Below are 21,177 nucleotides of genomic sequence, written 5' to 3'. Positions count from 1 at the left end.
CCTAGCTCGCCTCCCGCCCCTCCCGGCCAGCCCCAGGGAGCCACGCGTGCCAGGCCCCGCGTTACCCGGGCAACCGGCCGGGTAACCACTTGCGCCCCCTCCCTACCCCTTCCCACGCGCGCCTCCTGGGGGTGCCCCCTTCCCAAGCCCCGGGCCCCTCCCGCCAACGGTCACCGGGGGTCCTGCCAGAGGCAGGGGGCCGGGGGAAACCAAGAGGGGTCTGCGAGGAGACGGGACCTGTGAGACAGGCGGGACCCGGTGGTGGCACCCCAACAAGCAGAAAGAGGGGAAGGGAGATGAGGCAAAACTTAGGGAGGCTGCTCAGGAGGAACAGGGTGGGGTTTTAAGAGAGGGGAGCCTGCAGTACAGGAAGTCCCTCTACCCTCGAGGAAGCAGCAGCAGAAATGGGCGCTGGAAGGCTCCAGGGCCCCTGGAGCAGGACTCAGAAGGGAATTCCAGGGCAGAGGCTGCAGGGGCAGTCTGGAACAGGAAGGGGGCTGGGGCCGCGGAGCCCGCAAACGCAGAATGGGCCACGCCTAGGGTGAAAGGGACAGGTGGGGAGCAGTGCGGTTTTTCTTCTCGCCCTCACTGCTCCCAGTCCCAGGGCTGACTTCCCCCGTCCTTTCTGCAACTCCACCACCCGCCGTCACCTCTTAGGGCCTTGAGGGTGTGCAGGTATTCGGCGGGGGTCTCAGCAGCAGGCACGGGGTGTGGATGGGGGAGAGCAGCATTTCTGTCTGGTAACTGTTTGGGTTTCTAACCCAGGCGTCTTCAAACCTCCAGTGGCTATTCTGGGCCTGCCCAGATTGGGTATTCCCCGGAGACCTGGGAGTCCTGGAACCTGCTCTCCAGTCACTGGAGCCTCGGCCCCACCCTGGATCTGGACTGCAGCCACTGGTGCTGCCTCCGGTGAGGGAGGAGCCAGCGCCCCAGAGCCACGCTGGGTCGAGAGCAAGGCTGGGACTGACACCCGGCGGGGAAGAAACTCCTTGGGGGTGGGGACAGAGGGCTTGGTGAGAGCAACTCATCCAATCCAGAGTCAGAGACAGGTTTTTATTTAAAATTTATTGTAATGGGGTCCGCGCAAAAGGAGGGGATGAAGGGTGGGGAACATGCAGGGGACACAGGAACACGATGACATGGCCAGGGCCACAGCTTCTGTCTTGGGGGAGAGGGATGAAAAGAAAAGGCCAGGGCTGGAGCTGGGGTGGAAGAGGGACGGGGGAGACACTGTGACTGCATTCCCCCCACCCCCAGGAAGCACCTCTAGTCCCTGGATCCCCCCGTTTACCCTGGCACCCTAAAATTCCATCTCTTATCCTGCCTCTGGCCCTAGTGGCTCCTTCTTTTGCTCCCCTTGACGTGTTTTCCCCTGACAGATTCTAAGTAGGACAATGTTTAGGGCCTGACCCTAAACAACCCCACCTTATGAAGGTACTACCGTTGCCTTCCCTGCTTCTGCCCCTTCTCCAATCTCACCTTTTCCCCTCCGGGACAGAATCTTTGATTCCCCTCCTTCCTCTCCTCCCTCCCCCTGAAAAAAAAAAAAAAAAAAAAAAAAAAAAGCACCAACTCCCCAGGGAGGGGCAGCAGACAGTAGTGGGGGGTGGGGGGAGATGGAAGGAGGAGAGCAAGGACCATCAAGGAGAAGGCTCACAGATCCCTGGAAGGGCAGGGCAGGGGGTTACAGAGAGGAGAGGGGGTGAGGGCAGTGGCCACTCCTGTCCTCTGCCACCCCTGCCCACTGTCCAGGGGGCTTCAACACAACCGAGGGGACAGGTGTTTGTGTGGGGTCAGGTCTGACAGGGAGAAGAGAGGAGCAGGAGAAACAAATCGTTAAAACCTAGCGAATTCCCCTAAGAAACATCTCTTCCTCCTTTCCTTCTGGAGGCTCCTTGGTTGGTGGGGAAGTAGTGAGGAGTTGGTGGGAAGAGAGGGGAAGAGGAGACGGTACCAAGGGACTTTCCTCCACTTTCCGCTCTCCCCGCCACCAACCTGGAGCTCACCAGGGCTGAGAGGGAAGTGGCTGAGAGCTCACGGGCACCCCCTCGGCCCCCGAGAGGGAGCCCACAGCTGTCGGGGGAGCTGCCACCGCCGCCGCCGCCGCCGCCGCTGCAGCTGCCGCCGCCGCCGCCGCCATAGGACAGACCTCACCGGTACCTGCACAGCGAGAAACACCAGGAGATCACAGTACAATCTGAAAGGCAAGAGCCTCGCCCCCTGCCCCAGACTCATTCCCAGACTCCCTCCCCTGGGACACAGCCGTTGCTCACTTCCTGTTTGGTCCCCAGAGGCCTCCGCCTGCATCCTTACCCAGTTGTCCTGAAGGGCCTTCCCTGTCCCCAGAAGTCTCCCTAACTTCAGTGATGGATGGGCATCCCTGGCCTTCCTGAGATCCCCTATTGGGCCCTTTGAGCCCCCTCGTCCCACACAACCCATCCCACCCCCCCCAGCCATGCCCCACGCCTTGCCTGGTGGGTGCGGGGGTCCCCCTCAGCAGGTGGGCTGTGGCTGGGGGGCGTCTCCCGGGACAGGGGGGGCGGCCCCCCCCAGATGGGTCTGCATGTGGCCGGCCAGCTGGGCAGGGGTCTTGCAGTGCACGCTGCACAGCTTGCACAGGATGCGGTCAGCCCGCGGGGCCTGGAGCCCGTGGTCCTTCACCGCGTGGATGCGCAGGTATGCTGCTGTGGTGAAGCCTATTGGGGGGGGGGGTGGATTGGGATGGGGAATGGGGGGTCAGCCAGGTGGAGACCCCAGAGACGGGGCTGTTCTCCTAGGCTGGGGACGCCCTGCTCAGATGGCCCTGTCCTCCTCCCACCATATCCTTGGTAGCCTGGGGCCAGCTACTCTGTTGGGGCTGGTGGGGCACATTCCCTCCCTAAGTTTGGGGCCTGGTTGAGTGGTGTCAGCTTCCTAGCCTTGGTGCCCACAGAGCCTATTCTCCGTGGCTGGGGGACCTCTTCCGGGATGACAGCGCACTGATTCCTAGCCACTTGAAGAGTTGACCCTCAGCAGAGACGGCTGTGTCCCCTCCCTCCAGGGCCCCATACAGTCTCAGCCCAATTACTCCGTGAATATGTGAATCTGTTTAAAAGCAGCTTTTTCTGCTCCTGGGGCAGGGCGCGAGCTTGTTAAACCCCTGCCAACGCGCTCTGCTTGCCCCAGGAGCCGAAGAGCAGAACATGTGGCCACACAGCTGAAACCCTGGCTTCCAACCCTTGGGAACTGGCTCTTGACCACTCCTTCCCCACAGCAGTGAGTCCTGCTCCCACCCTCCCTACCCACCCCCAGAGACTGACTCTTCCGGGTAGGTCATCTCCTCCAGTCAACACCTCTCAAAACTTAATGAGGTTCAGTCCTCCTGATGTTGTTCCATTTGCTTCCTAAAGGGCTCTAGATGCCATGAGCTCTGGACTACAACACCTTTAACCCACGTCTGTGGAAGGGCCTCTGGCTTTGTCCCCTACCCATTGTCCCTGGCCCTCCCAGCATCCTTCAGCATGTACCTTTGTTGCAGAGCTCACAGACATGGTGAGGGCCCTGGCTGTGCACCTTCATGTGGTCCGAAATATAAGCCGAGCTCAGCATCTTGCCACACACATGACATGGCACCTTCTCCTCGTGTCGTACTGTGTGCGCCCGCAGTCGATCCTTCGTAGCAAAAGCTGCCTCACATTTCTGGGGAAGGGGGGAGGGGCGTGGGGGGTGTCAGGAGAGTTAAAGCTTTGGGGAGTGGGGAGAGGGGGGCAAGAGGTTAAAGGAATCAGAGCCTTGGGGATCTTTGATCTGTAGGAAATGGGAGTGAGATGACAGGGTCTTGAAGAAGAGATGAGAAAATGGAGTGAAAAAGCAAAAAGAAGAGAGAGAAAAAGGGGGTCTGAGAGGCTGAGCTCAGACAGCTACAATGAGGATCAAAATCATGAAAACCGGGACAGGAGGCGGCGGGCTTCCTACCTCACATTTGAAGGGCCGTTCTGTTGAGTGCACTTGTCTGACGTGACTGTTGAGGTGATCCGGCCTGGGAACACGTTGGGGTTGGGGTTAGGGGCCTGGGGAGCGGACGCGCTCCCAATTCTACCCAACTTAGCACGACCGGCCTTTCCAAAGATCCCTGCCTTTTCGCCCAAGCCCAAGGCTTCGGAGCGCTGGCGCGGCAGGAAATCCCTCCCCCTGACGCAGGGCGGGCTGGTCCTCCTCCCACGCGAAGCTTTCTTACAACCGGAGGACCCACCTCCTTGGCTAAGTACCACCCCCTGCTCCCTGGTAACCAGGAGAGGCTTTCCTCCCTCCTCCCGGGGAGTGGCTCCCGGTCCCCGTCCTCAGAAACCTCCTCCCTCCCCGCCAGCCAAGGCCAGGCCACCTCCGTAGCCGTCCCTCCCTCCCCACCCGCCCAGTGGGCGGCCGAGGCCCCGTGCACACCGGGAGAAGCTCTTGCCACAGTGGGAGCAGTTGTAGGGCTTGTGCACAGCGCCGTCATGTGAGCGCACGTGGTAGCTCATGCGGTCCTTGCGCTTGAAGCGCTGCTGGCACACCGGGCACTGGTAGGGCTTCTCGTCCGAGTGCGACAGCTTGTGTCGGTTCAGGTGGTAGACGTCGCGGAAGGCCTTGCCGCACATCTCACAGGCGTGGTTCTTCCGGATGCGCTTTCCCGAGGCGGTCGTGGTCACCACGCCACCCGCGGCCACGGCGGCCGCTCCGCCGCCCGCACCCGCTTCTCCCCCTCCCCCGCCGGCTCCGCTCAGCTGGGGCACGCTCAGGAGGCTCAGGGGCACCATGGTGGGCATCTTCATAGCACCCGAGGGGACCCGGCCGGCCTTGGCTCCCGTGTGGATGGCCTCGTGCCTCCGGAGGTTGTAGCCGTTCTTGAACTCCTTGGCGCACAGGGCGCAGATGTAGGGCCCCTTGCTCTTTGTTTTCTTCTCCAAGGCAGATGCGACCGGGGCCACGGCGACCGTCGAGGTTGGGGCTACGACGGCGGTGGCCGCGGCTGCGGCGATGGTGGCGGCTGAGACAGGGGGCGCGGCCTCGGCAGCGGGCGCCGACACCGGCGGGGGCGGCGGCGGGGGCGCCGGCGGCTGCTTCAGAGCCGCTGTGTCCACTGTGGAGGCGGCGGCCGGGGCCGGGGGCGCAGCAGCGACGGCGGCGGCGGCGGCAGCAGCTGCGGCGGCCGCCGCGGCGGCGGCCGACTCCTGGGCGGCGGCGAGAACCGGGAGCAAGTCCACCTGGAGGGGCTCGGCCGCCGGGGGCTGGGGCGTGGGTGGGGGCGCCGGCGCGGCCTGCGAAGACAAGGCGCCGTGTGGGCCGCGGCCGCGGGTCGGCGCCCTCCCGGCCCGGCCCGCCACGGCCGGCCCCTACTCACCTGGAATGGACTCTGGGCGCAGCCCTGGGAGGCAAAGAAGCGGGACTGGAGCTCAGCCCCGACCTGCAGGGGGTTCTGGGCGTGACCCTGAGGTGGCGGGAAGGAGTTCATGAGGCCGCCCACCCCCCGGGAGTCCAGGCCCAGCACGGGGAAGGGGGGGGCCAGCAGCGTGCAAGGGAACACGGGGAACATGGCCTCGGCCACGGCGGGGCCCCCGGGGCTCAGCGGGGGCCGGGGGCGCGGGCCGCGCGGGGCCCGGGCTCGGGGCGCCGCCCCCGGCCGGCCGGGCTGGGCCGCGCCGAACGCATGGCCCGCGGGCCGCCCCGCCGCCCGCGCACCCCGGCCGGCGGGAGGGAGGGAAGGAGGGCGCCTGGCGGGCCGCGGAGCGCGGCGGCGACGGCGGCGGCGACGCCCCCTGGGTGGGGGCGGGAGGCCCCGCGGGGCCGGGGGCCGGGGGCAGGGGGCGGGGGCCCGGGCGGCGGCGGCGGCGGCGGCGGCGGCGGCGGCGGTTGGAGCCTGGCGGGGCGGGGTGGGGGGAGCGAGGGAGCAGCCTCGGCCCCCGCCGCGCGCGCGCCCAGCCGGCGCCTCGGGGAGGGCGGGGGAGGGCGCGAGGGAGGGAGGGGGACAGCTGCGCGCGCACCGGGCGCGCGGAGGGGGGGTGGGACGGGAGGGAGGGCGGGCGGGAGGGGGTGTGGGAAGGGGGGGTGGGGGGGCGGGGGGAGGGGGTTGTTACCTGGAAGATGAAGCTGCTCCAGTTGCCGGGATCCATGGCGGAGGGAGGGAGGGAGGTGGCTCGAGCTCACCCTGGGGCGGGAGGAGGAGGAGGCGGCGGTGGGGGAGGGGGAACCCAGGGAGGAGGCGCGCGGGGCGGGCGGGAGGGGGGAAGGAGGAGGAGGGTGGGGGGAGCGGAGCACACTGCGCGCGGGGAGGGCGGGCGGGGGGCGCGAGGACACACAAGAGGCTGGAGCGGGCGCGAGCGCGAGCGCGCGCGAGGCCAGCGGGAGGGGGGAGGTACGAGAGGGACTCTTGGCGGGAGGAGGGACGGGGGAGCCACCCAGCAGCCCGAGTCGCCCCAAGCGCGAGACCCCTGAGACGGCCGCTGATTGGCTGACGATGGCGCAGGTGGTGGGCGCGCGGGAGACAGGGCGGCTTCTCTCTTCCCCCCCCTTCAAAGATTCCACCCCCCTCCTCCCTCCGCCAGCGGCCGTTATTTCGCGCGCACGCGCATAAAACCGCTGTCGTTGCTGAGCGGGAGAACAGGGGAGCGCGCGCCGGGGGTACGGATGGGGCGGGGCTAAACACGAAGCGCGCGCCCGCCTAACGGTCGTCGTCCTGGGGCTTTTGCGTTAGTGTTTTGATTCCTGTCGGCCACCGTCCTTCCCCTCTCCCCCATTCCAGCGGTTTATTTACAATCCTGCCCCGCTTCTTTCCTGCTTGCTCTTCCCAAAGATGGCGCCGAAAGAGGTTACGCGGCGGAGCTTGTGGCCCATCCCAAGGGCAATTATACCCCTGGCCCCACCCCCGTAGTCCCAAGAATCAGGCTGAAGCACCAGAGTAAAAACTGTATTTACACGACACGCGGTTATACGAGAATTTAAAAAAAAATGGCCAAGTGAGGAAAGGAGCCTGCAGTCAGGAGGTGTCGCAGCGATGACACGCGGCGAGACCCAAGATGTTCGCCTGCAACACAGGAGGGAAGAGGAGAGCAGCGTTAGAGCTGGGGGCGGGGCACAGGCCAGGGAGAGGAGGGGGCCAGGCCGTGGGCTCACCTTCAGGAATGACTCCATCTGTTTCCCGGATATGCCCTCCACGCGTTCCAGGTCCTCCACCTGGCAGGACAGCAGCGATAGGAAGGGGCAGGGGAGGAGGGGGGTTGCCGCGCTTCTCTGCCGCCCCCCATTCCAGGCCACCCTCGCGGGGCCGTTCGTTACCTGGCTGAAGGGGCCGTGGAGCTCCCTCCAGCCCACGATGAGCTGGGCCTTCTTCTGGCCAATGCGTTGCAGGCTGCGCAGATCCCGGGCTGAGCCTTCATTCAGCAAATCTAGTATTTTTTGGCGCCCATGGGCCAGTAGCTCTGGGCTGATCTGTAGCTCCCAGCAGTCCTCAGCCTTCTCCTCTGGCTCTGAGGCATCCAGGGACTCCAGCTATGAGGCAGGGGGAGGTGAGTGACAGAAACAGAGTTTGCTATTCAGCCTGTGGCAGCAAACTGCTTTAGACTCCTCTGCCAAGGATAGGAACCTAACAGCAGCTACCTCCCCGCCCTTCCTAGCCTCTCTTTCCTTCAAGTGTTTGTCCAAAAACCCTCCTCCCCGGTCACTCTTTGGGCTGATTCTCATTTTATCTGATTTGTGAAAGAGTGGGGACTGTTGCTGAGGACAAAGCACATAGTAAGCTCGTAAATCTGCATCATCTCCAAAAATCATCTTTCACTCCTAGGGAGGAACACAGAAGGCACGTGATAAATGATACCCATGCCCCCAACATATCATCTCAGTTTTTAGATATTTTTTCAGTGTTGTTTCATTTCTTGAATGCTTAGGTCATGTTTCCCTAAGTGGGCTCTTAAGTTGGTAGAGAGTGGGACTCAGGCTACCCAATGTACCTATCAAGTAGCTACTGACTGAGGGTGAGAGCCATCAAGAAGAAAGGGAAGTAACAGGTGTTGGACACGCTCTCCGCTAGGTACATACTGTATTTTGTCCTAAGTGCCCTATGAGGTATCTCCATATTCAGAGGATAAATAACTTGTAAATTGCTGGTACGTGTTTTGACTCCATGGCCAGTGCTCTTCTCACTAGAGCTTACCACCCACCCTTTTCCGCTCTAAGTGTAGCCGAAGCCTCCAGCTGCTCTCACCTTTCTCTTCCGGCCTTTCTTCTTCAGGATATGGATCTCAGCATTTGGGGATGCCGCCTGCTCCTGAACTGAAGGCAAGAATTGTGAACCAGAATCATGGCAGAGGCTACTTCTTCTCACCCTCCCTGGTGGCCACTTGGTTCTCCCATTTCTGATTCCTTGGTTCGGTCCCCTCCATCCCAAATTAACCTCTTCTTTTGTTGTTTCCATGTGACCTTTCTTGTATTGGAAAGTAGTCTGTTGTTAGTCTGTATGTTAGTTAACATACTAAATGCCTGAGAACAGAACACTCAAGCTCTGTTTCAGACAGTCCTCACCCCTCCCTGGGGTTGCAACATAGTGGGAGCACACAAATGGCATGATGAAAGCTGCTCCAAACACCTCTTCCCTTTCCAAGATCTGTTATCTGGCCCTCCTGGTCCCCACCGCCACACTTACTCAGTTGCAGGGGCATCACCACAGCCTTTTTGAGGGGCTTAGCTACTGTGACTGTGCGGCGTGCAAGCGGTCGGAGCACTGCAGGAGAGGAGTTTTCTTTATCCTTTGGGTCTACAGCCTCCTGAGCCAAAACCTTGGCTTCCAGTTCTTTTTGCTTCATCTTCAGCCTCTATTGGAAAGGATCAAGGAGACATGTCACCTAGAACCAACAACTTTCAGGCAGCTTGAATAGCAGTGGATTAGGAAAGTGAGTACAGGGCTCTGACGCCCTAGCAGGCAGGGCAAGGACCAAGGAGAGAAGCTACCAGGAGACAACTGGAGCCCACTGTAATTAAGGGCTTTCTAATGATCAGGGATGCTCAGAGGTGGAATGGGCCCCTTTGTGAAACACTGAAGGGAAAGACCGTTCGAAAGTCCTAACTTAATTTGAGCTGGTGTTACAAAATGACAGTCTCTTCTATTGTTCCTTTTACCTGGATTTCCACCCCCCTCACCTCCTCACAGCTGATCAATTATTTTCAAAGTCCAGTCACATTAAGGACATTCAAGCCGAAGCTGAAGAACAGGGATTCCCGGTTAGGTAGAAATCGGATGCTGGTCCAGCCTTTCAGTGTCCTTCCCTATTTGAAGATCCTCAGATTGCTTCTCAAGGCCAGTAGGAATCCCAGCCCCCACGTGCCCAACACTTACCTCAATCTCCAAATCCTTCTCTTCCATGGTCTTCATGAGCACCATCCGCTCTCGCCTCGGGGTGTTCAGCCCATGGGTTCCTTGGCTCCCCTGGGAGCCCAAGAGACGGTCCAAGCTGAGGAGGCGCTCCAGCACAGCTGGGTCCATGCTGCTCAGCTTCTGTAGGGGGCTGAGCAGACAAAGGTTACTCTGCACCCACCTCTCCTCTTATCGCCCTCTCCACAGCAGGATTCCCTTCATTATGCCTTAAACTGGTGTATTCTGTGATTCCAGATTCTGCTATTAAGTTGCTGGGCAACCCTGAGCAAGTCATTCAGACTCTCTGGGTGCAGTGTCTTCATTAAGTGAGTGAGGATCAATCACTACTTGCCCAGGTAACCTCTCAGGGATGCTAGGAGATCCGATGAGAACAAGTATTTAATGAACACTTGAGTTGTAGGTGTTCAGGCTCTAAGACACTCCCTGCCCTATAGGCACTCACAGTCTAATGGGGAAGAAGAGACTGTGATAAGGTGACAGCAAGGGCTGTGTGCCTTTATTGGAGGAGCATGTGGGGAAAGATTCACAAAGGAAGTCATCCTCAGCAGGGCTTTGAAAGCCGCTGCAGACCTCAAATGCCAAGCCTTCTTCCCATGGGCAGTAGGAAAGGCATATTTGAGCTGAGTCCTGACTTAATCTGAGCATAATGCCTAACATTTGTTCCTTCTGCCTGGAAGTTTTCCCCTCACAATTATCATTCAAAAGTCAATCTGATATCACCTTTCCCGTAAAACCCAGCTTGATTGTATATCTTCTTTCCTATGCTGTGAACTAGCTCCTCAAGGACAGGGACTGCCCTGTTCTTTGTGTGCAAGTGCCTAGGAAGAGCAGGATCAGAAAATATGAGTGAATACCAGAAGTCATTTCTTCCTTCCTGGCTCTCACAGAAGCAGCTCCTCTTTCCTTACTGCACCCTGTACTACCTACCCTCCATCATATACTGACGTTCTAGTCTTCTTTCCTTTAGAGCCCGAGGTCAAGGTCTGAATAGGTCTGATGTGCCCCATCTCTGAGCTTTGCCTATTCACATGTGCAGGGGTGTACATTTCTGCTGACAAATAGCTTGAGAGAGACAAAACTGACATGGAGTTCTAAGCAAGCAAGCACCTGTTGCTATATGCCATCCATCCTCAACTACAGCAGCCTCCCCAGGGCAGAGGATGTACTAATCCTTGACCTCTGGCCACCCCTAGTCACTAGTCTTTAGACTTACAGTTTAGAGAGACTGTACTTGGGCTTGGGTAGAAACTGGGCAAAGTAAAAACTGCAGCTGGCTCCCTAGAATTATTAGGGGGGGCCAGGTGGCCAGACACAGAAAGCTAGGCAAGACCACTAAACAGCAGTGACCTAAGGATTCAAGCATACTGGGCCATGAGCTGGGGCCATCAGAACTAGGGAGACTCGCCATACACACAGAAGGGAGGGACTCAGTGACTCTGGACTGAGGTTAGAAGCAAAGTTAGATAGCAACGGGCTCCTTGTAGGGTCCTGGAGATGCTGGACTCTAACGCACAGACTGAGAGGTCTCAGGGACACATGGCTCTTCATCTCCTCTTTGTCTCTCTGCTTTGCACTTATCCTCTAGACCTGAAAGACCTGATCTAGATTACTTCTTGAACCAGAAAGAGCTGCCCCCAAATGTGAGGTTTTGCTGACTGCCTAAAGGGATTGGAAAATGGAAAGGGAGGGGCTAGGAACTCAAGGAGGAGGCTTCCTTCAGGCCCCGGGCAGCAGCACCAAGGACAGAGATTGACCTTAGCCCTTCAGTGAATTCGGTAGAGTAGGATTTGGGGTGAATTCAATGAGGAACAAGTTCACAGGCTAAACCCACTACTGCCCTGCACCCAACCCAGACACAACAGAACAGGGAATATACCCAAGGCCCCTCCCGCTCCGCTCACCTGAGTTTCTGAGAGGCAGAGGCTGGAGCTGCTGTGGGCTCAGGACTCCCAATCTCCTCTTCCTCAGGGCCTCGGGCTCTCTTTGCCTCTGATGGGCCTACCAGTTCTTTCTGAGACAGTTTAATGGGTGCCAAGACTAGGAAAGATGTGGGGCGGGGGGGGGGGGGGAGCGGTTAGCCTCTATGCTGATGCTTGGCAGAGTCAGCAAACTCCCCAGCTGTCCAGATCTGGCTTTTCCACTCTTGCCAACCCCAGTCCTCACCACGAAGCTGCAGACTCTCGTTGGTAAAAGGACGATTGATCACCTCCTTGGACCTGGCAGCAAAGTTGAGCGCAGAGACTGTATCTAGGTAGAAACGTCTCTCGGGGGCAATGTTGGCAATGAGGATGCTGTGGGCTGAGCCACCCAGAGAATCCTGAGGGATGGGGATGGGCAGGATAGGCAGATCAGAAACCCCACATTTCCGGTTTTTTGTTTTGTTTTTTTTTTTTTGATGTTTATTTATTTATTTTGAGAGAGAGAGAGTGCAAGCAGGGCAGGGGCAGAGAGAGAGGGAGAGAGAGAATCCCAAGCAGGTTCTGCTGTTGTCAGCAGGGCTCGATCCCAGGAAGTGTGAGATCAAGAGCTGGAGGCTCAACCAACTGAGCCACCCAGGCATCCCCCAACGTTTTCATTTCTTGACTGCTGTTCCCCACCCTCCCAGCACACCTAAGAACCTCCTTCTCCAGCCCCTTTTCACCCTGAGGTGGGTGGCCTGACCTGCAACAGGCGAGTGAGCTTGCTGTCCCGGTAAGGTACACGAGGGAGGCCCTGGTTCAGCGCATCCACCACCTTGCCCAGTACAAACAGGGACGAGTTGATAGCTCCACTTTCCTTCAACCGCAGACCCTTGTTACCCGTACGCCGGTTGTCCTCTGAACCAGCCAAGTCAATCAGGTAGAGTTTACCCTCCCGCTGGCGGAATGGGGCCAGACGTTCCCGCTGATCCACCTGGAGTTAAGAGCAAGGACCCCCAACTTAGTTCAGGTTCTAGGGGCTTCCCGGGTCCTCACCCTGTCGGCGGGCCTCACCTTAACCAGGAGCACAGCATGACTGCGGGAGGAGCGCTGGTTGAGCCGGGTGGCTCCTACAGTCCGGTTTCTACTGGCTGGCAGGAAGTGCCGCTCAAAATCAGCAAAGCTAGTGATGGGCTTCTGTGTGAGGCCCGGAATCAGGATGTTTCCTCGACAATCTTCTCGGATCACCAGGTCTCCTGATGCAGGGTCCAAGAGGTCTAATACCTATTGGAGCAGTGAGAGGTAGGGCGAGTTCTGCAGACACAGGCCACTTACTTCCTGGGCACCAGTCTCCTTTTCTCTGCTGGGCTGTCAGAGTTGTACCATCTGCTACCTCAACCTGTTTTTCCGGGTCTTGCCTCCTTGCTAGAGCAGAGCTTCATGCTTAAGAACTGGATCTTATTCTGACTTTTGTCTCTTCCCTCCCCAACCAGAGTGGGGGGCGGGGGGGGGGGTGCTCACCTTTTCCTGGTAGATCTCTAAGTAGGACATAGTGACAGAGAGAGCCCATGGCCGGCCCTCGCCGCCCTCCTCCCTTGTGAGCTGTAGGAGGTCCATGAGAGCCCGGGGAATCACTCCAGGTTGCTCTGGGCTGCCCAGCATTGTGTGCGTCTTCCCTGGGGAAAGAGTGGAGATCGCTGTGAGATCTTCCTCCCCACTCTGAAGCCCTTTCTGACCCATGGCTATTCCCTATCTGGCTCCCTCACCTGCCCCTGTGGGTCCATAGGCAAGCACACTGGCATTCTGCCCTTCCAGCAAGTGCCTCAGGATGGGCTGCACTGATCCCGCATAGATGTCCTGCTGAGAGCTCCTCTCTCCATAGAAGGCATCAAACCTGCAGGCAGGAAAAATGGAGGGAATTAGTGGAGGGTTCCATTCTCACCCAGACTTACAGGGTAATACTAGCCACGGATTTAAAAGAGTCTCTATCCCTTTTCTTGCATAAAGACCTTAGAAAGCACCCACTGAACACCTGTCCTGTTCCTGTCTCTGTACTGGTGTTAGAAATAAAGAGATGAATCTGATGCCCTGATCTTGGGAGTTCTGTAGTCTGGTGGGATAGAAAGATACCCATCCTTTGTTGTGATTCAGGAAATGAAGAGGAGGACACACTAGAAAGAATAAGTGAGTCTGCTTGAGCAAAGAGGATTTTGCCAGAGACAGAGGAGAAAGATATTCCACGTGTCAAAAAGAGCACACAGGGGTGCCTGGGTGGCTCAGTCAGTCAAGTGTCCAACTCTTGATTTTGGTTTAGGTCATGATCTTCACTGTTCGTGAGATCTCACAGACAGCGAGGGAGCCTGCTTGGGATTCTCTCTCCTCTCTTTGCCCCTTCCCCGCTCGTGTTTTCTCTGTCAAAATAAATAAACATTAACAAAACTTAAAAAAAAATAGCACAGAGAAGGCATGGTGTGAAAGAGCAGGGCTTCCTGATCTTTCCCCCAACACAGTGTATATAGGAAGCAGTATTGGTACACCACGATGGCGCAGAGGATGCTGCTCCTGACTCGGAGAGACTCAACTCACCTGCAGTCTACTCTCTATACTCCGGTAGAGAAGCCGTGGCTGAGGCCACAGCAGAGATTAGTATTTTAAGTGGAGTATAGCCTGTGTTGGGGGGAATGAGGCTGGTAAGAAACAAGTCCAATTGCCAAGGGCCTAGAATGAGGTTGTCAAACTTTTTCTGTAAAGAGCCGGCTAATAAATATTTTAGGCTTGGTGAGCCATAGGATTCCTTTTGCAGCTATTCACCTCTGTCATTATAGTCAGAAAGCAGCCGTGGACCATATGCAAATGAACACGTGTGGTTCTGTTCCAATAAAGCTTTTATTACAAAAAAAGACTCCTGGTCAGATTTGACCTGCAGGCCGTAGTTTGCCACCCCCTAGCCTAGAACGACAGGCCGAAAAGTCTCAACTTTCTACCTCCAGTGGGGTTTTAAGGTAGCTGCCCTTGTGAGTTCTGTCCCCAAATCCGGATGGCTTCTGTCACATCCAGCTGCAGCCTGGGCTGGCTGGCTGGCTGGTCTATGTTCCTCCCACCCTTCCCACACCTCCCCGATCCTAGCTGGGGCTCCCCTGGTCACCCTTGCTACTCCTTCCCCACTTTGTGCCTATTTCCCCCATGAGACTGTGAATAGTAATATAAATCTGGTTCAGCTGCCAGTCTTTCCCCAAGTATCCTACAGAACACTGGTCACAAGTGGGCACCTATGAACATTTCTGAAAGCCCAAACGAAGGTGTGGGGAACAAAGTTGTGCTATGAAAGGTGGAGATTCTAAAAAGGCACGTCTGAGAAACTGTCTGGGCAAGTGATAACGTGAGCTAGGAGAGAGGAGAGGGACAGGAGGGAAGAGTGGCCTGAACCTTACTGGTATTTGAGAGTCTCCTGGTGGTTCCTCCAGTTGGCAATCTCTAGTGAACAGCTGTCCAGGCCCCGCACACAAGGGGGCTCACCTGCTGCAGCTGTCCCATCCACAAATGGTCGCAGCCTCACGGCCACCCTTACCCGAGCTGGAGGTGGGCGCCGGCCAGCCCCCACCTTGCTTAGCCGACAGCGACCAGCTCCTAGAGGAGAGAAGGGAAGTTTTTAGGCATGAAATACGGTGGTAGCACAGAAGTTGCAGGAGCCGGCTTTGCAGAGAGGCAACGGTAGGAGTCTTACAGGAAGAGCTACTTGATAGAGCTGAGCTCTGACGGATGAATAGCAGCTTGCCCAGCATTCCAGGCAGAAGGAATGGCATATGCAAAAGCATGATGGTGTGAAAGCATGGCCCCCTGGAGAACTGGTGAGGTGGGACTCTGTGTTCTGTTAGTGAGGATGAGCAGAGAAGGGCAGGATGGAAGACAAAGATGAATCAGATACATGGTCTCAAGAGGAGTACGGTGGGGGTTGGAGGACAGAGATTACCTACATACAGGTCAGGGGTTGCAAACCATATCATGTACTTAGCAAACATTAACAGTAAGCACTGGCTACATGTCAGGTACACTTTAATCTTCATGGTGTCCCATGGTGTCCCCTCTTAGTGCCATTTTACCAACAAAGAGGCTTATGGAGGTGCAGCAGCTCTCCTGAGCACGTCGGCATTTTACACCTGGGGCCTTGTGGCTGTCGCACCTTGTTTCATAGCCTACATTTTGTCTTTTTGCTCCTCGAAAGAGTAAGCACAGCCTGAAAACAAAACAAAACCCCAGCATCTTAAGTAGACTAGAGACCCACATAACCTTGACAGAGGGGCAGGGAAGATGGACTGGAGGCTAAAGTCGTGGGGACACCATGGGAGGGCCAGGGGCCACAGCTCGTTTCGGGGAAGCTCTTTCCACCCTGGCTGTACTGTGGGTGTCCCCAACTTGGCCCAGTTCTTTCCTTGCTCTACAAATAAGTCCAGTGGGGAGTAGATTGTCATGTTTACACAAGTAACCTGGAAGCTCTTGTTAAAATGCAGATTTCACTTCCGTCCCTGGAATGATGCCTGAGATTCTGCATTTGTAACAAACTGCCAGATGGTGTGGATGCTGCTGGTAGGACATGCTTTGGATTGCCAAGGTATTGTAGACCAGCATCTTGTAAGGATTAAAAGAGTTGACATTTGCCCCTCCCAAAACCAGTCAATGAACTGCCTGACTCTTCTGTGCTATTTCTCACCTGAGGTTTACAACACACACTTACCTGTACATGTGTGTTACGTACACAAAACTGATGGTTTTCTCTTGATGGAGCTTATGTGGGTTTCTTTTGTTACCCAGTTCTGTGATGCTCTAATGTTTGCATTAAAAAAATAAGTAACACTGTGGATGGACACCTTTGTTTGGAAGGGATGAGGTTGAAAGGCAGCCCAGTCCCTTTCTGCCCCAGCTCAGTCTGCAAAAGGCATTAACATGCAATCCTCCTCTGTTGTAAGCTTTCTGTTTAGTTTGCTTCCAATAATTAAATTTAAGTCATTAAAAAAAAGAGAGATTATAAATATTTTTATCAGAAAACACAAGATAAAACTTTTTTAAAAAAGCCTGTTTTGAGGGGGGCGCCTGGGTGGCTCGTCGTCATCTGACTCTTGATCTCAGCTCAGGCCCTGATCTTAGGGTCATAAGCTCAAGCCCCATGTTGGGCTTTGCACTAGGCGGGAAGCTTACTTTAAAAAAAAAAAAAAAAAAAAAAAAAAAGCCTGTTTGGGGTGCCTGGCTAGCTCAGTCAGTAGAGCATGAGACTCTTGATCCTGGGGTGGTGAGTTCGCACCCCACAGTGGGTATAGAGACTACTTAAAAAAAATAAAAATTTAACAACAACAAATAGCCTCCTTATTTTCATGAGGACTGAATGAGCTAAAAAATATCTCATGAGGAGGGCATTTCTCTATTTTATGGTGGAGGATACCACACAGTACCTCACAGCTAACAGCAGAATTCCAACCTGGATCTCTTTGCCTCCAAAAATCTGCTTTCAGTGAGGATGCCATATTGCCTATTGGGAAAGTTCTTGGCATCTCTGACTCTCTCCCTTTTTCTAGTGGTTACAGCTGGTTGTCAGGGCCATAGGCCTCAGAGAAGGCAAGAGGCTGGTATGTGTGACCAATGCAGGAACAGCAAGATGAAAAGGTGGGCAGACTACCCTTGCTGAGAATCTTACACATAAGGCATGCCCATAAGCGGATGGCCTACAAAACCTGGGCTTCTGCTCCCTAATCTGACAAACGAAGCCAGTAATACCCCTTCTCATTCCATGGTTTACAAGGCACTTGGGCATCTAGTTTTCGCTCGATCCTCAGGAGTCCTGAAAGTCCGTAACAAGTCAAGAGAAACCTGCAGATGCACCCATGCAGGTGAGAACACTAAGGTGCAGAGAGGTTCACTGACTTGTCAGAAATGTGTGCAGGGGCTTCTCCTTGCCTATCTTTCCCAGGGTTTGGGGGAGAACAGAGAAAGTTGGCAGATACAGACACATTTAAGGAAGTTTAAGGGGAAGGGGAAGTCTGTGGTGATGTACTTGGGTCAGACAGAGCTGAATTTCAATTCCAGCTCTAACACTTGTTAGCTTGTGACCTTGGGCAAGTGACTTAACATCCAGGTGCTCTGGTTTTCTTTGTTTATACAATGGGGTGGGGTGGGCCTCGGAGAGGCTTAATGAGAATTAAAAGAAGTAACATGTAAAATACCAACACAGTAACCAGCACACAATAAGTAGGTTCGTTATTCAAGGTAAGATAGCCTGGGTTCAAAGCCCAGCACTGCCACTTACAAGGAAACGGGTACATAATGGTCTATTCCTGTGCCTCAGTTTCCACAATTGTAAAATGGGAATAAATATGTACTCGCTGGGTTGCTAAGGGAATAAATGAGGTAATTCATGTCAAAGTGCTCAGAATGGCATTTGGTACATTGGTAAAAGCCTTGGTGTTTTATTTTCTATTCACCTTTCATTTTCCAAATGTGGAAACCTCAGTATAGAGAGGTTGGCTAACTTGCCTGTGGTCAACAGCTACCTAGTGACAGAGCTTCAAATGAAGGTCTAACTCTGAAGTTCATTGTATGAGTCCCCAGACCTTCTCAGCTCATCTTTGTATCCCCATGGGCCTTGGAGTCAGAGACAAGTTCCACCCACCCAGTAGCTGTGTGAGCTTAGGAAGCCTTCTTCACTGTTGCAAGCCTCAGTTTCTCTTTATAAAATAACAGTATCATAAGATTGTGAGAAGTCAAAAAAAGAATGTACATACAATGTTTGGCACAGTGGGTAGCATCAGGGGCTCAGTAAATAGTAGTTGTTGTTATTACACTCTTTTACTTATTTACTCTTGTTACCCACTCCTCCAGGTAGCAATTCACTTCAGCCCTCACCATTCGGCAGGGTCACTAACAACCTCCCTAATGCTAAATCCAGTGGACATGCCTGGTCCCCAACCTATTTGACTTCCCAGTAAGATCGGACACCCTCGATCTGCCTTCCTTTGAAAAATACACTTTCCCCTAGTTTCCATGCCAGAGGGCCAAGGTGAACAGCTCTCTGCTTACTCCTTCTAAGTTTCTGCCAATCTTAAATATTTTTCCAGGCTCCTTCTATCCTTTCTCTAGCCTGAGGTCACTCAACTTTGGCCCTAATATTTTGGGCTACATAATTCTTTGTAGTGAGGCTGTCCTGTGCATTATAGGGTGTTTAGCACATCTATGCTAAACACACATGCCAATAACATTCTGCACCCCCCCCCCCACCTCCTCTTACACCTCCTCTTGAAGTCGTAAGGTACTTCAAACCCCACCTATCCCAAACTGAACCCTTCCCCATCTCTCTTGCCACCTGGTCCTCCTCCTATGCTCTCTAGTGTAAATGAATGGAACCAACCCCAAAGACGGGAGTCTTCCTTAACTCCAGCTTCTTTCTCGCCTTCTACATCAGTTATTCAGTGTCTGTCAATTCTGCCTTTTTAGAGGAGTCCACTTCTCTCTACCTCACTGCACAATCTTCGCAAAGGCAACCATCATCTCAACAGTCTCCCACACTGGTCTTCCTTCCTCTAGTTTCACTCCCCTCCAGTCGCTCTCTTCCCACTTCCTCCCTTGCACTATAAGCTCTCAGCCACAATGACCTCCCTACAGTTCCTACAACATGCCCAGTTCTCTCACAACTCTGGGCCCTTGCACATGCTATCCTCTCTCCCTGAAGTATCTTCCTTCTCACCACCACTCGCCATGTGACTGAGGTAAATACACCTTACTTCCTCTAAAAAACCCTCTTTTGTAAAATTACTCTCCCATGAAGTTGTGTCCATGGCTCTCTGGCTCCTCCATCCAAGCACTCATGACATCCCACTGTAACTGTAGAGGTGTCTCTGTGCTCCATCTGACTGCGAACTCGGTGACAACAAGTCTTACTCTGGTCACCTTTATATCCCCAGTGCCTGGCACAGAGTAGTTCTCAAGGAATATTTGCTGAACAAATTTTTGGTGAATGAACATAAAGCATTGTCTTGTTTCCTGTTTTCTTCATAAAAATGGCTCCCTGCCATTCCTGTCCCAAAGCTCACAGCCCAAGGGAGAAGGAAAGGAGAGGCACACGTATACAAGTGCTTATAGTACAAGAGTCTATCCCTTTCGTCATAAAAGCAACTTTAAGGGTTGGGCAAGGCTAGCACTTACTTCTTCTAATTTCCTCCCTCTCACAATTCCCCAACTTCATTTGGTTTAACTCCTCTTTTATTGATGAGGAAATTGAGCCAAAGACAGCATCATTGGCCTCTTTATACATCATAAATAAATCACTCGGTGGTCTTTTCGTCCAGCTGAGGCCTGATAAACTCCTATCCGACCCTTGAAACCCACTTCAAATATCACTTCCCTTAATCAGGTCCTCCCAGGATATCCAAGGGTTTACTTACTTCAGATTTTACACTCTCTATCACAGTTTATACATATCTCTCATTGCTTTTCATGATAGCATATATTTATACGATTATCCACTGAAACAGATTATAAACTTGTCTGGGAGAAGGGTCAATATTCATTCAAGCATTTTAACCATATCTACTATGTACCAGGCACAGTGGGTGTCGGAAAAGTGAGGGGAGGGAGGCTGTGCTCCGAAAGCAGGAGTATCATGTGCTTGGGCATAATGGTTAAGAGCAGAGGCCCTAGAGTAGGACTGCCTGAGTGAGAATTCAGACCCCAATATTCACTAGTTGTGTTAACTTCGAGCAAGCTATTTAACCCATCTATGCCTCAGTTTCCTCATCTGTAAAACAGGGACAATAACAACCAACCACCTCATCGCATTGTGTAGCAATTAAACGATTCATCACCGCAAAGTGCTTACAACTGTGCCTGGCACCTAGCAAGGGCTCAACATGTGTTTGACATTCCGCTAGACAGCTTTGTTTCTCCACGGGGCCTGACCAACAGCAGGGGACTCAAATCAATTACTATGGCATCTACCGTAAATCAACGACCAGAATTCAGTGGACAGGAAGAGAGCAGAGACATCTGTAAACAAACACTCACAACATACAAGATTCGTAATGTCCCAACAGCCTTTCCAACCTTAAAATAGCACTGACTTCCACGGCTAGAGCGAAAGGAAACAGTCCCTTATTCCCCCTATTTGTGATCTGGGCACATCTTATACTGTCAACTCACACCCAGCTGCTGTGCCTCGGCCTGCCCTCCAGCGTCTCCCAGGGATCTCCGCTCACCCAAACAGCACGTCATACACAGAACCCTCCCCTCGCAAAATGTGCATCCAGCTCCTTTCGTCTGGTCCCTATGGTCAGTGTCAGCTACTCTTCGCTCGCTTACTCACATAATCTCCCGAGATGGGGTAACTGTCCCCATTCTACAAAGAAACTGGAAGCTCACAGAGGAAAAGTGAGCTAGGCTCAAACAAAGCTCTATATCGGAACTGGGTGTTTTAACACGGTCAATTGACCCGCACGGAGGGCTGGAAACGAGTGAGAAGGGAAGAGCGAGGTGCGCTGACCAGCTCGAGACTCCCACCTTCCCCTCCCCTCCCCGCCCCCGCGCCATTTCGGCCTCTCCCCGACAACCCGCAGAACCCGGACCAGGCTCCGGCACATTACTCCACCAGGTTCCAGACTTCGGCGTCCTGCCCAGGCCGGGCTCGCGTACCTGAGATCGCCGCCGCCATCTCGCGTCGCCTCAGCTGCGCGGCACCCCCCGCGTCCATTCCGCTCCCTCCGTTGGCCCGCCTCTCCCATTCGAATTTCCCGGTGCCCCGCCCCCCGTCCTGGCCTCCACCAATCACGGCTACTCGCTACCGGAAGCCCCTGCCGGCGGTTCGCAACCATCCCGCCCTCTAGGGCTCGCCTCAGGGTCCTGCAAGAAAAAGTTTCCCCT

General features: G+C 54.9%; 2 protein-coding genes and 2 long non-coding RNA genes across 10 annotated transcripts; 2 read left to right on the top strand and 2 right to left on the bottom strand.

The window, feature by feature from the left end:
- Positions 1 to 66: 66 nt before the first annotated feature.
- LOC132689317 (uncharacterized) lies at positions 67 to 3,604 on the top strand. Of its 2 annotated transcripts, none has more exons than XR_013552780.2 (3): positions 67 to 81; positions 766 to 2,676; positions 3,166 to 3,604. It is a non-coding gene; the product is annotated as an uncharacterized LOC132689317 (long non-coding RNA). The 2 variants fall into 2 exon arrangements; XR_009614969.3 differs by lacking the exon at positions 67 to 81 and adding an exon at positions 164 to 675.
- MAZ (MYC associated zinc finger protein) lies at positions 1,047 to 6,220 on the bottom strand. Of its 5 annotated transcripts, none has more exons than XM_078439758.2 (6): positions 6,093 to 6,217; positions 5,360 to 5,446; positions 4,420 to 5,276; positions 3,955 to 4,018; positions 3,507 to 3,678; positions 1,047 to 2,160 (listed from the first exon to the last, which is right to left on the bottom strand). In XM_078439758.2, the coding sequence occupies exons 1-6, from the start codon at positions 6,126 to 6,128 to the stop codon at positions 2,003 to 2,005; spliced, it is 1,374 nt and encodes a 457-aa protein (XP_078295884.1). In that variant the 5' UTR covers positions 6,129 to 6,217; the 3' UTR covers positions 1,047 to 2,002. The 5 variants fall into 5 exon arrangements, with proteins under 5 accessions (XP_078295884.1, XP_060504936.2, XP_078295883.1 ...); XM_078439757.2 differs by lacking the exon at positions 1,047 to 2,160 and adding an exon at positions 2,494 to 2,696 and having other exon boundaries at positions 6,093 to 6,220; XM_060648953.3 differs by lacking the exon at positions 6,093 to 6,217 and having other exon boundaries at positions 5,360 to 5,896.
- Positions 6,221 to 6,906: 686 nt separating this feature from the next.
- On the bottom strand, positions 6,907 to 21,045 carry KIF22 (kinesin family member 22). Of its 2 annotated transcripts, none has more exons than XM_060648960.3 (14): positions 20,950 to 21,045; positions 14,712 to 14,907; positions 13,047 to 13,174; positions 12,802 to 12,956; positions 12,355 to 12,564; positions 12,044 to 12,274; positions 11,546 to 11,699; positions 11,284 to 11,419; positions 9,344 to 9,512; positions 8,654 to 8,822; positions 8,216 to 8,283; positions 7,291 to 7,503; positions 7,129 to 7,188; positions 6,907 to 7,039 (listed from the first exon to the last, which is right to left on the bottom strand). In XM_060648960.3, the coding sequence occupies exons 1-14, from the start codon at positions 21,005 to 21,007 to the stop codon at positions 6,992 to 6,994; spliced, it is 1,995 nt and encodes a 664-aa protein (XP_060504943.1). In that variant the 5' UTR covers positions 21,008 to 21,045; the 3' UTR covers positions 6,907 to 6,991. The 2 variants fall into 2 exon arrangements, with proteins under 2 accessions (XP_060504943.1, XP_060504944.1); XM_060648961.3 differs by lacking the exon at positions 20,950 to 21,045 and adding an exon at positions 15,251 to 15,344.
- Positions 7,432 to 8,502, top strand: LOC144614736 (uncharacterized). The gene is made up of 2 exons (XR_013552781.1): positions 7,432 to 7,520; positions 8,243 to 8,502. It is a non-coding gene; the product is annotated as an uncharacterized LOC144614736 (long non-coding RNA).
- Positions 21,046 to 21,177: the final 132 nt, after the last annotated feature.

The sequence above is a fragment of the Panthera onca genome, chromosome E3, assembly GCF_046562875.1.
Source record: "Panthera onca isolate mPanOnc1 chromosome E3, mPanOnc1 haplotype 2, whole genome shotgun sequence".
In the NCBI taxonomy this organism is placed as follows: domain Eukaryota; kingdom Metazoa; phylum Chordata; class Mammalia; order Carnivora; family Felidae; genus Panthera; species Panthera onca.
This window is presented reverse-complemented; position numbering and strand designations above follow the sequence as displayed.

What these genes read in the sequence shown, in the direction of transcription:
- MAZ (XM_060648952.2), bottom strand. Translation starts at nt 5,551, where the DNA reads ATGTTCCCCGTGTTCCCTTGCACGCTGCTGGCCCCCCCCTTCCCCGTG. An exon ending in GCGCCCAGAGTCCATTCCAG is followed by an intron (nt 5,277 to 5,359) that starts GTGAGTAGGGGC and finishes TTGTCTTCGCAG; the next exon opens with GCCGCGCCGGCGCCCCCACC. An exon ending in CTGTGAGCTCTGCAACAAAG is followed by an intron (nt 2,697 to 3,506) that starts GTACATGCTGAA and finishes CCCCCCCAATAG; the next exon opens with GCTTCACCACAGCAGCATAC.
- KIF22 (XM_060648961.3), bottom strand. Translation starts at nt 15,344, where the DNA reads ATGAAGATTAAAGTGTACCTGACATGTAGCCAGTGCTTACTGTTAATG. An exon ending in AGCTCACTCGCCTGTTGCAG is followed by an intron (nt 11,700 to 12,043) that starts GTCAGGCCACCC and finishes CCCATCCCTCAG; the next exon opens with GATTCTCTGGGTGGCTCAGC. An exon ending in AGATGGAGTCATTCCTGAAG is followed by an intron (nt 7,040 to 7,128) that starts GTGAGCCCACGG and finishes CCTGTGTTGCAG; the next exon opens with GCGAACATCTTGGGTCTCGC.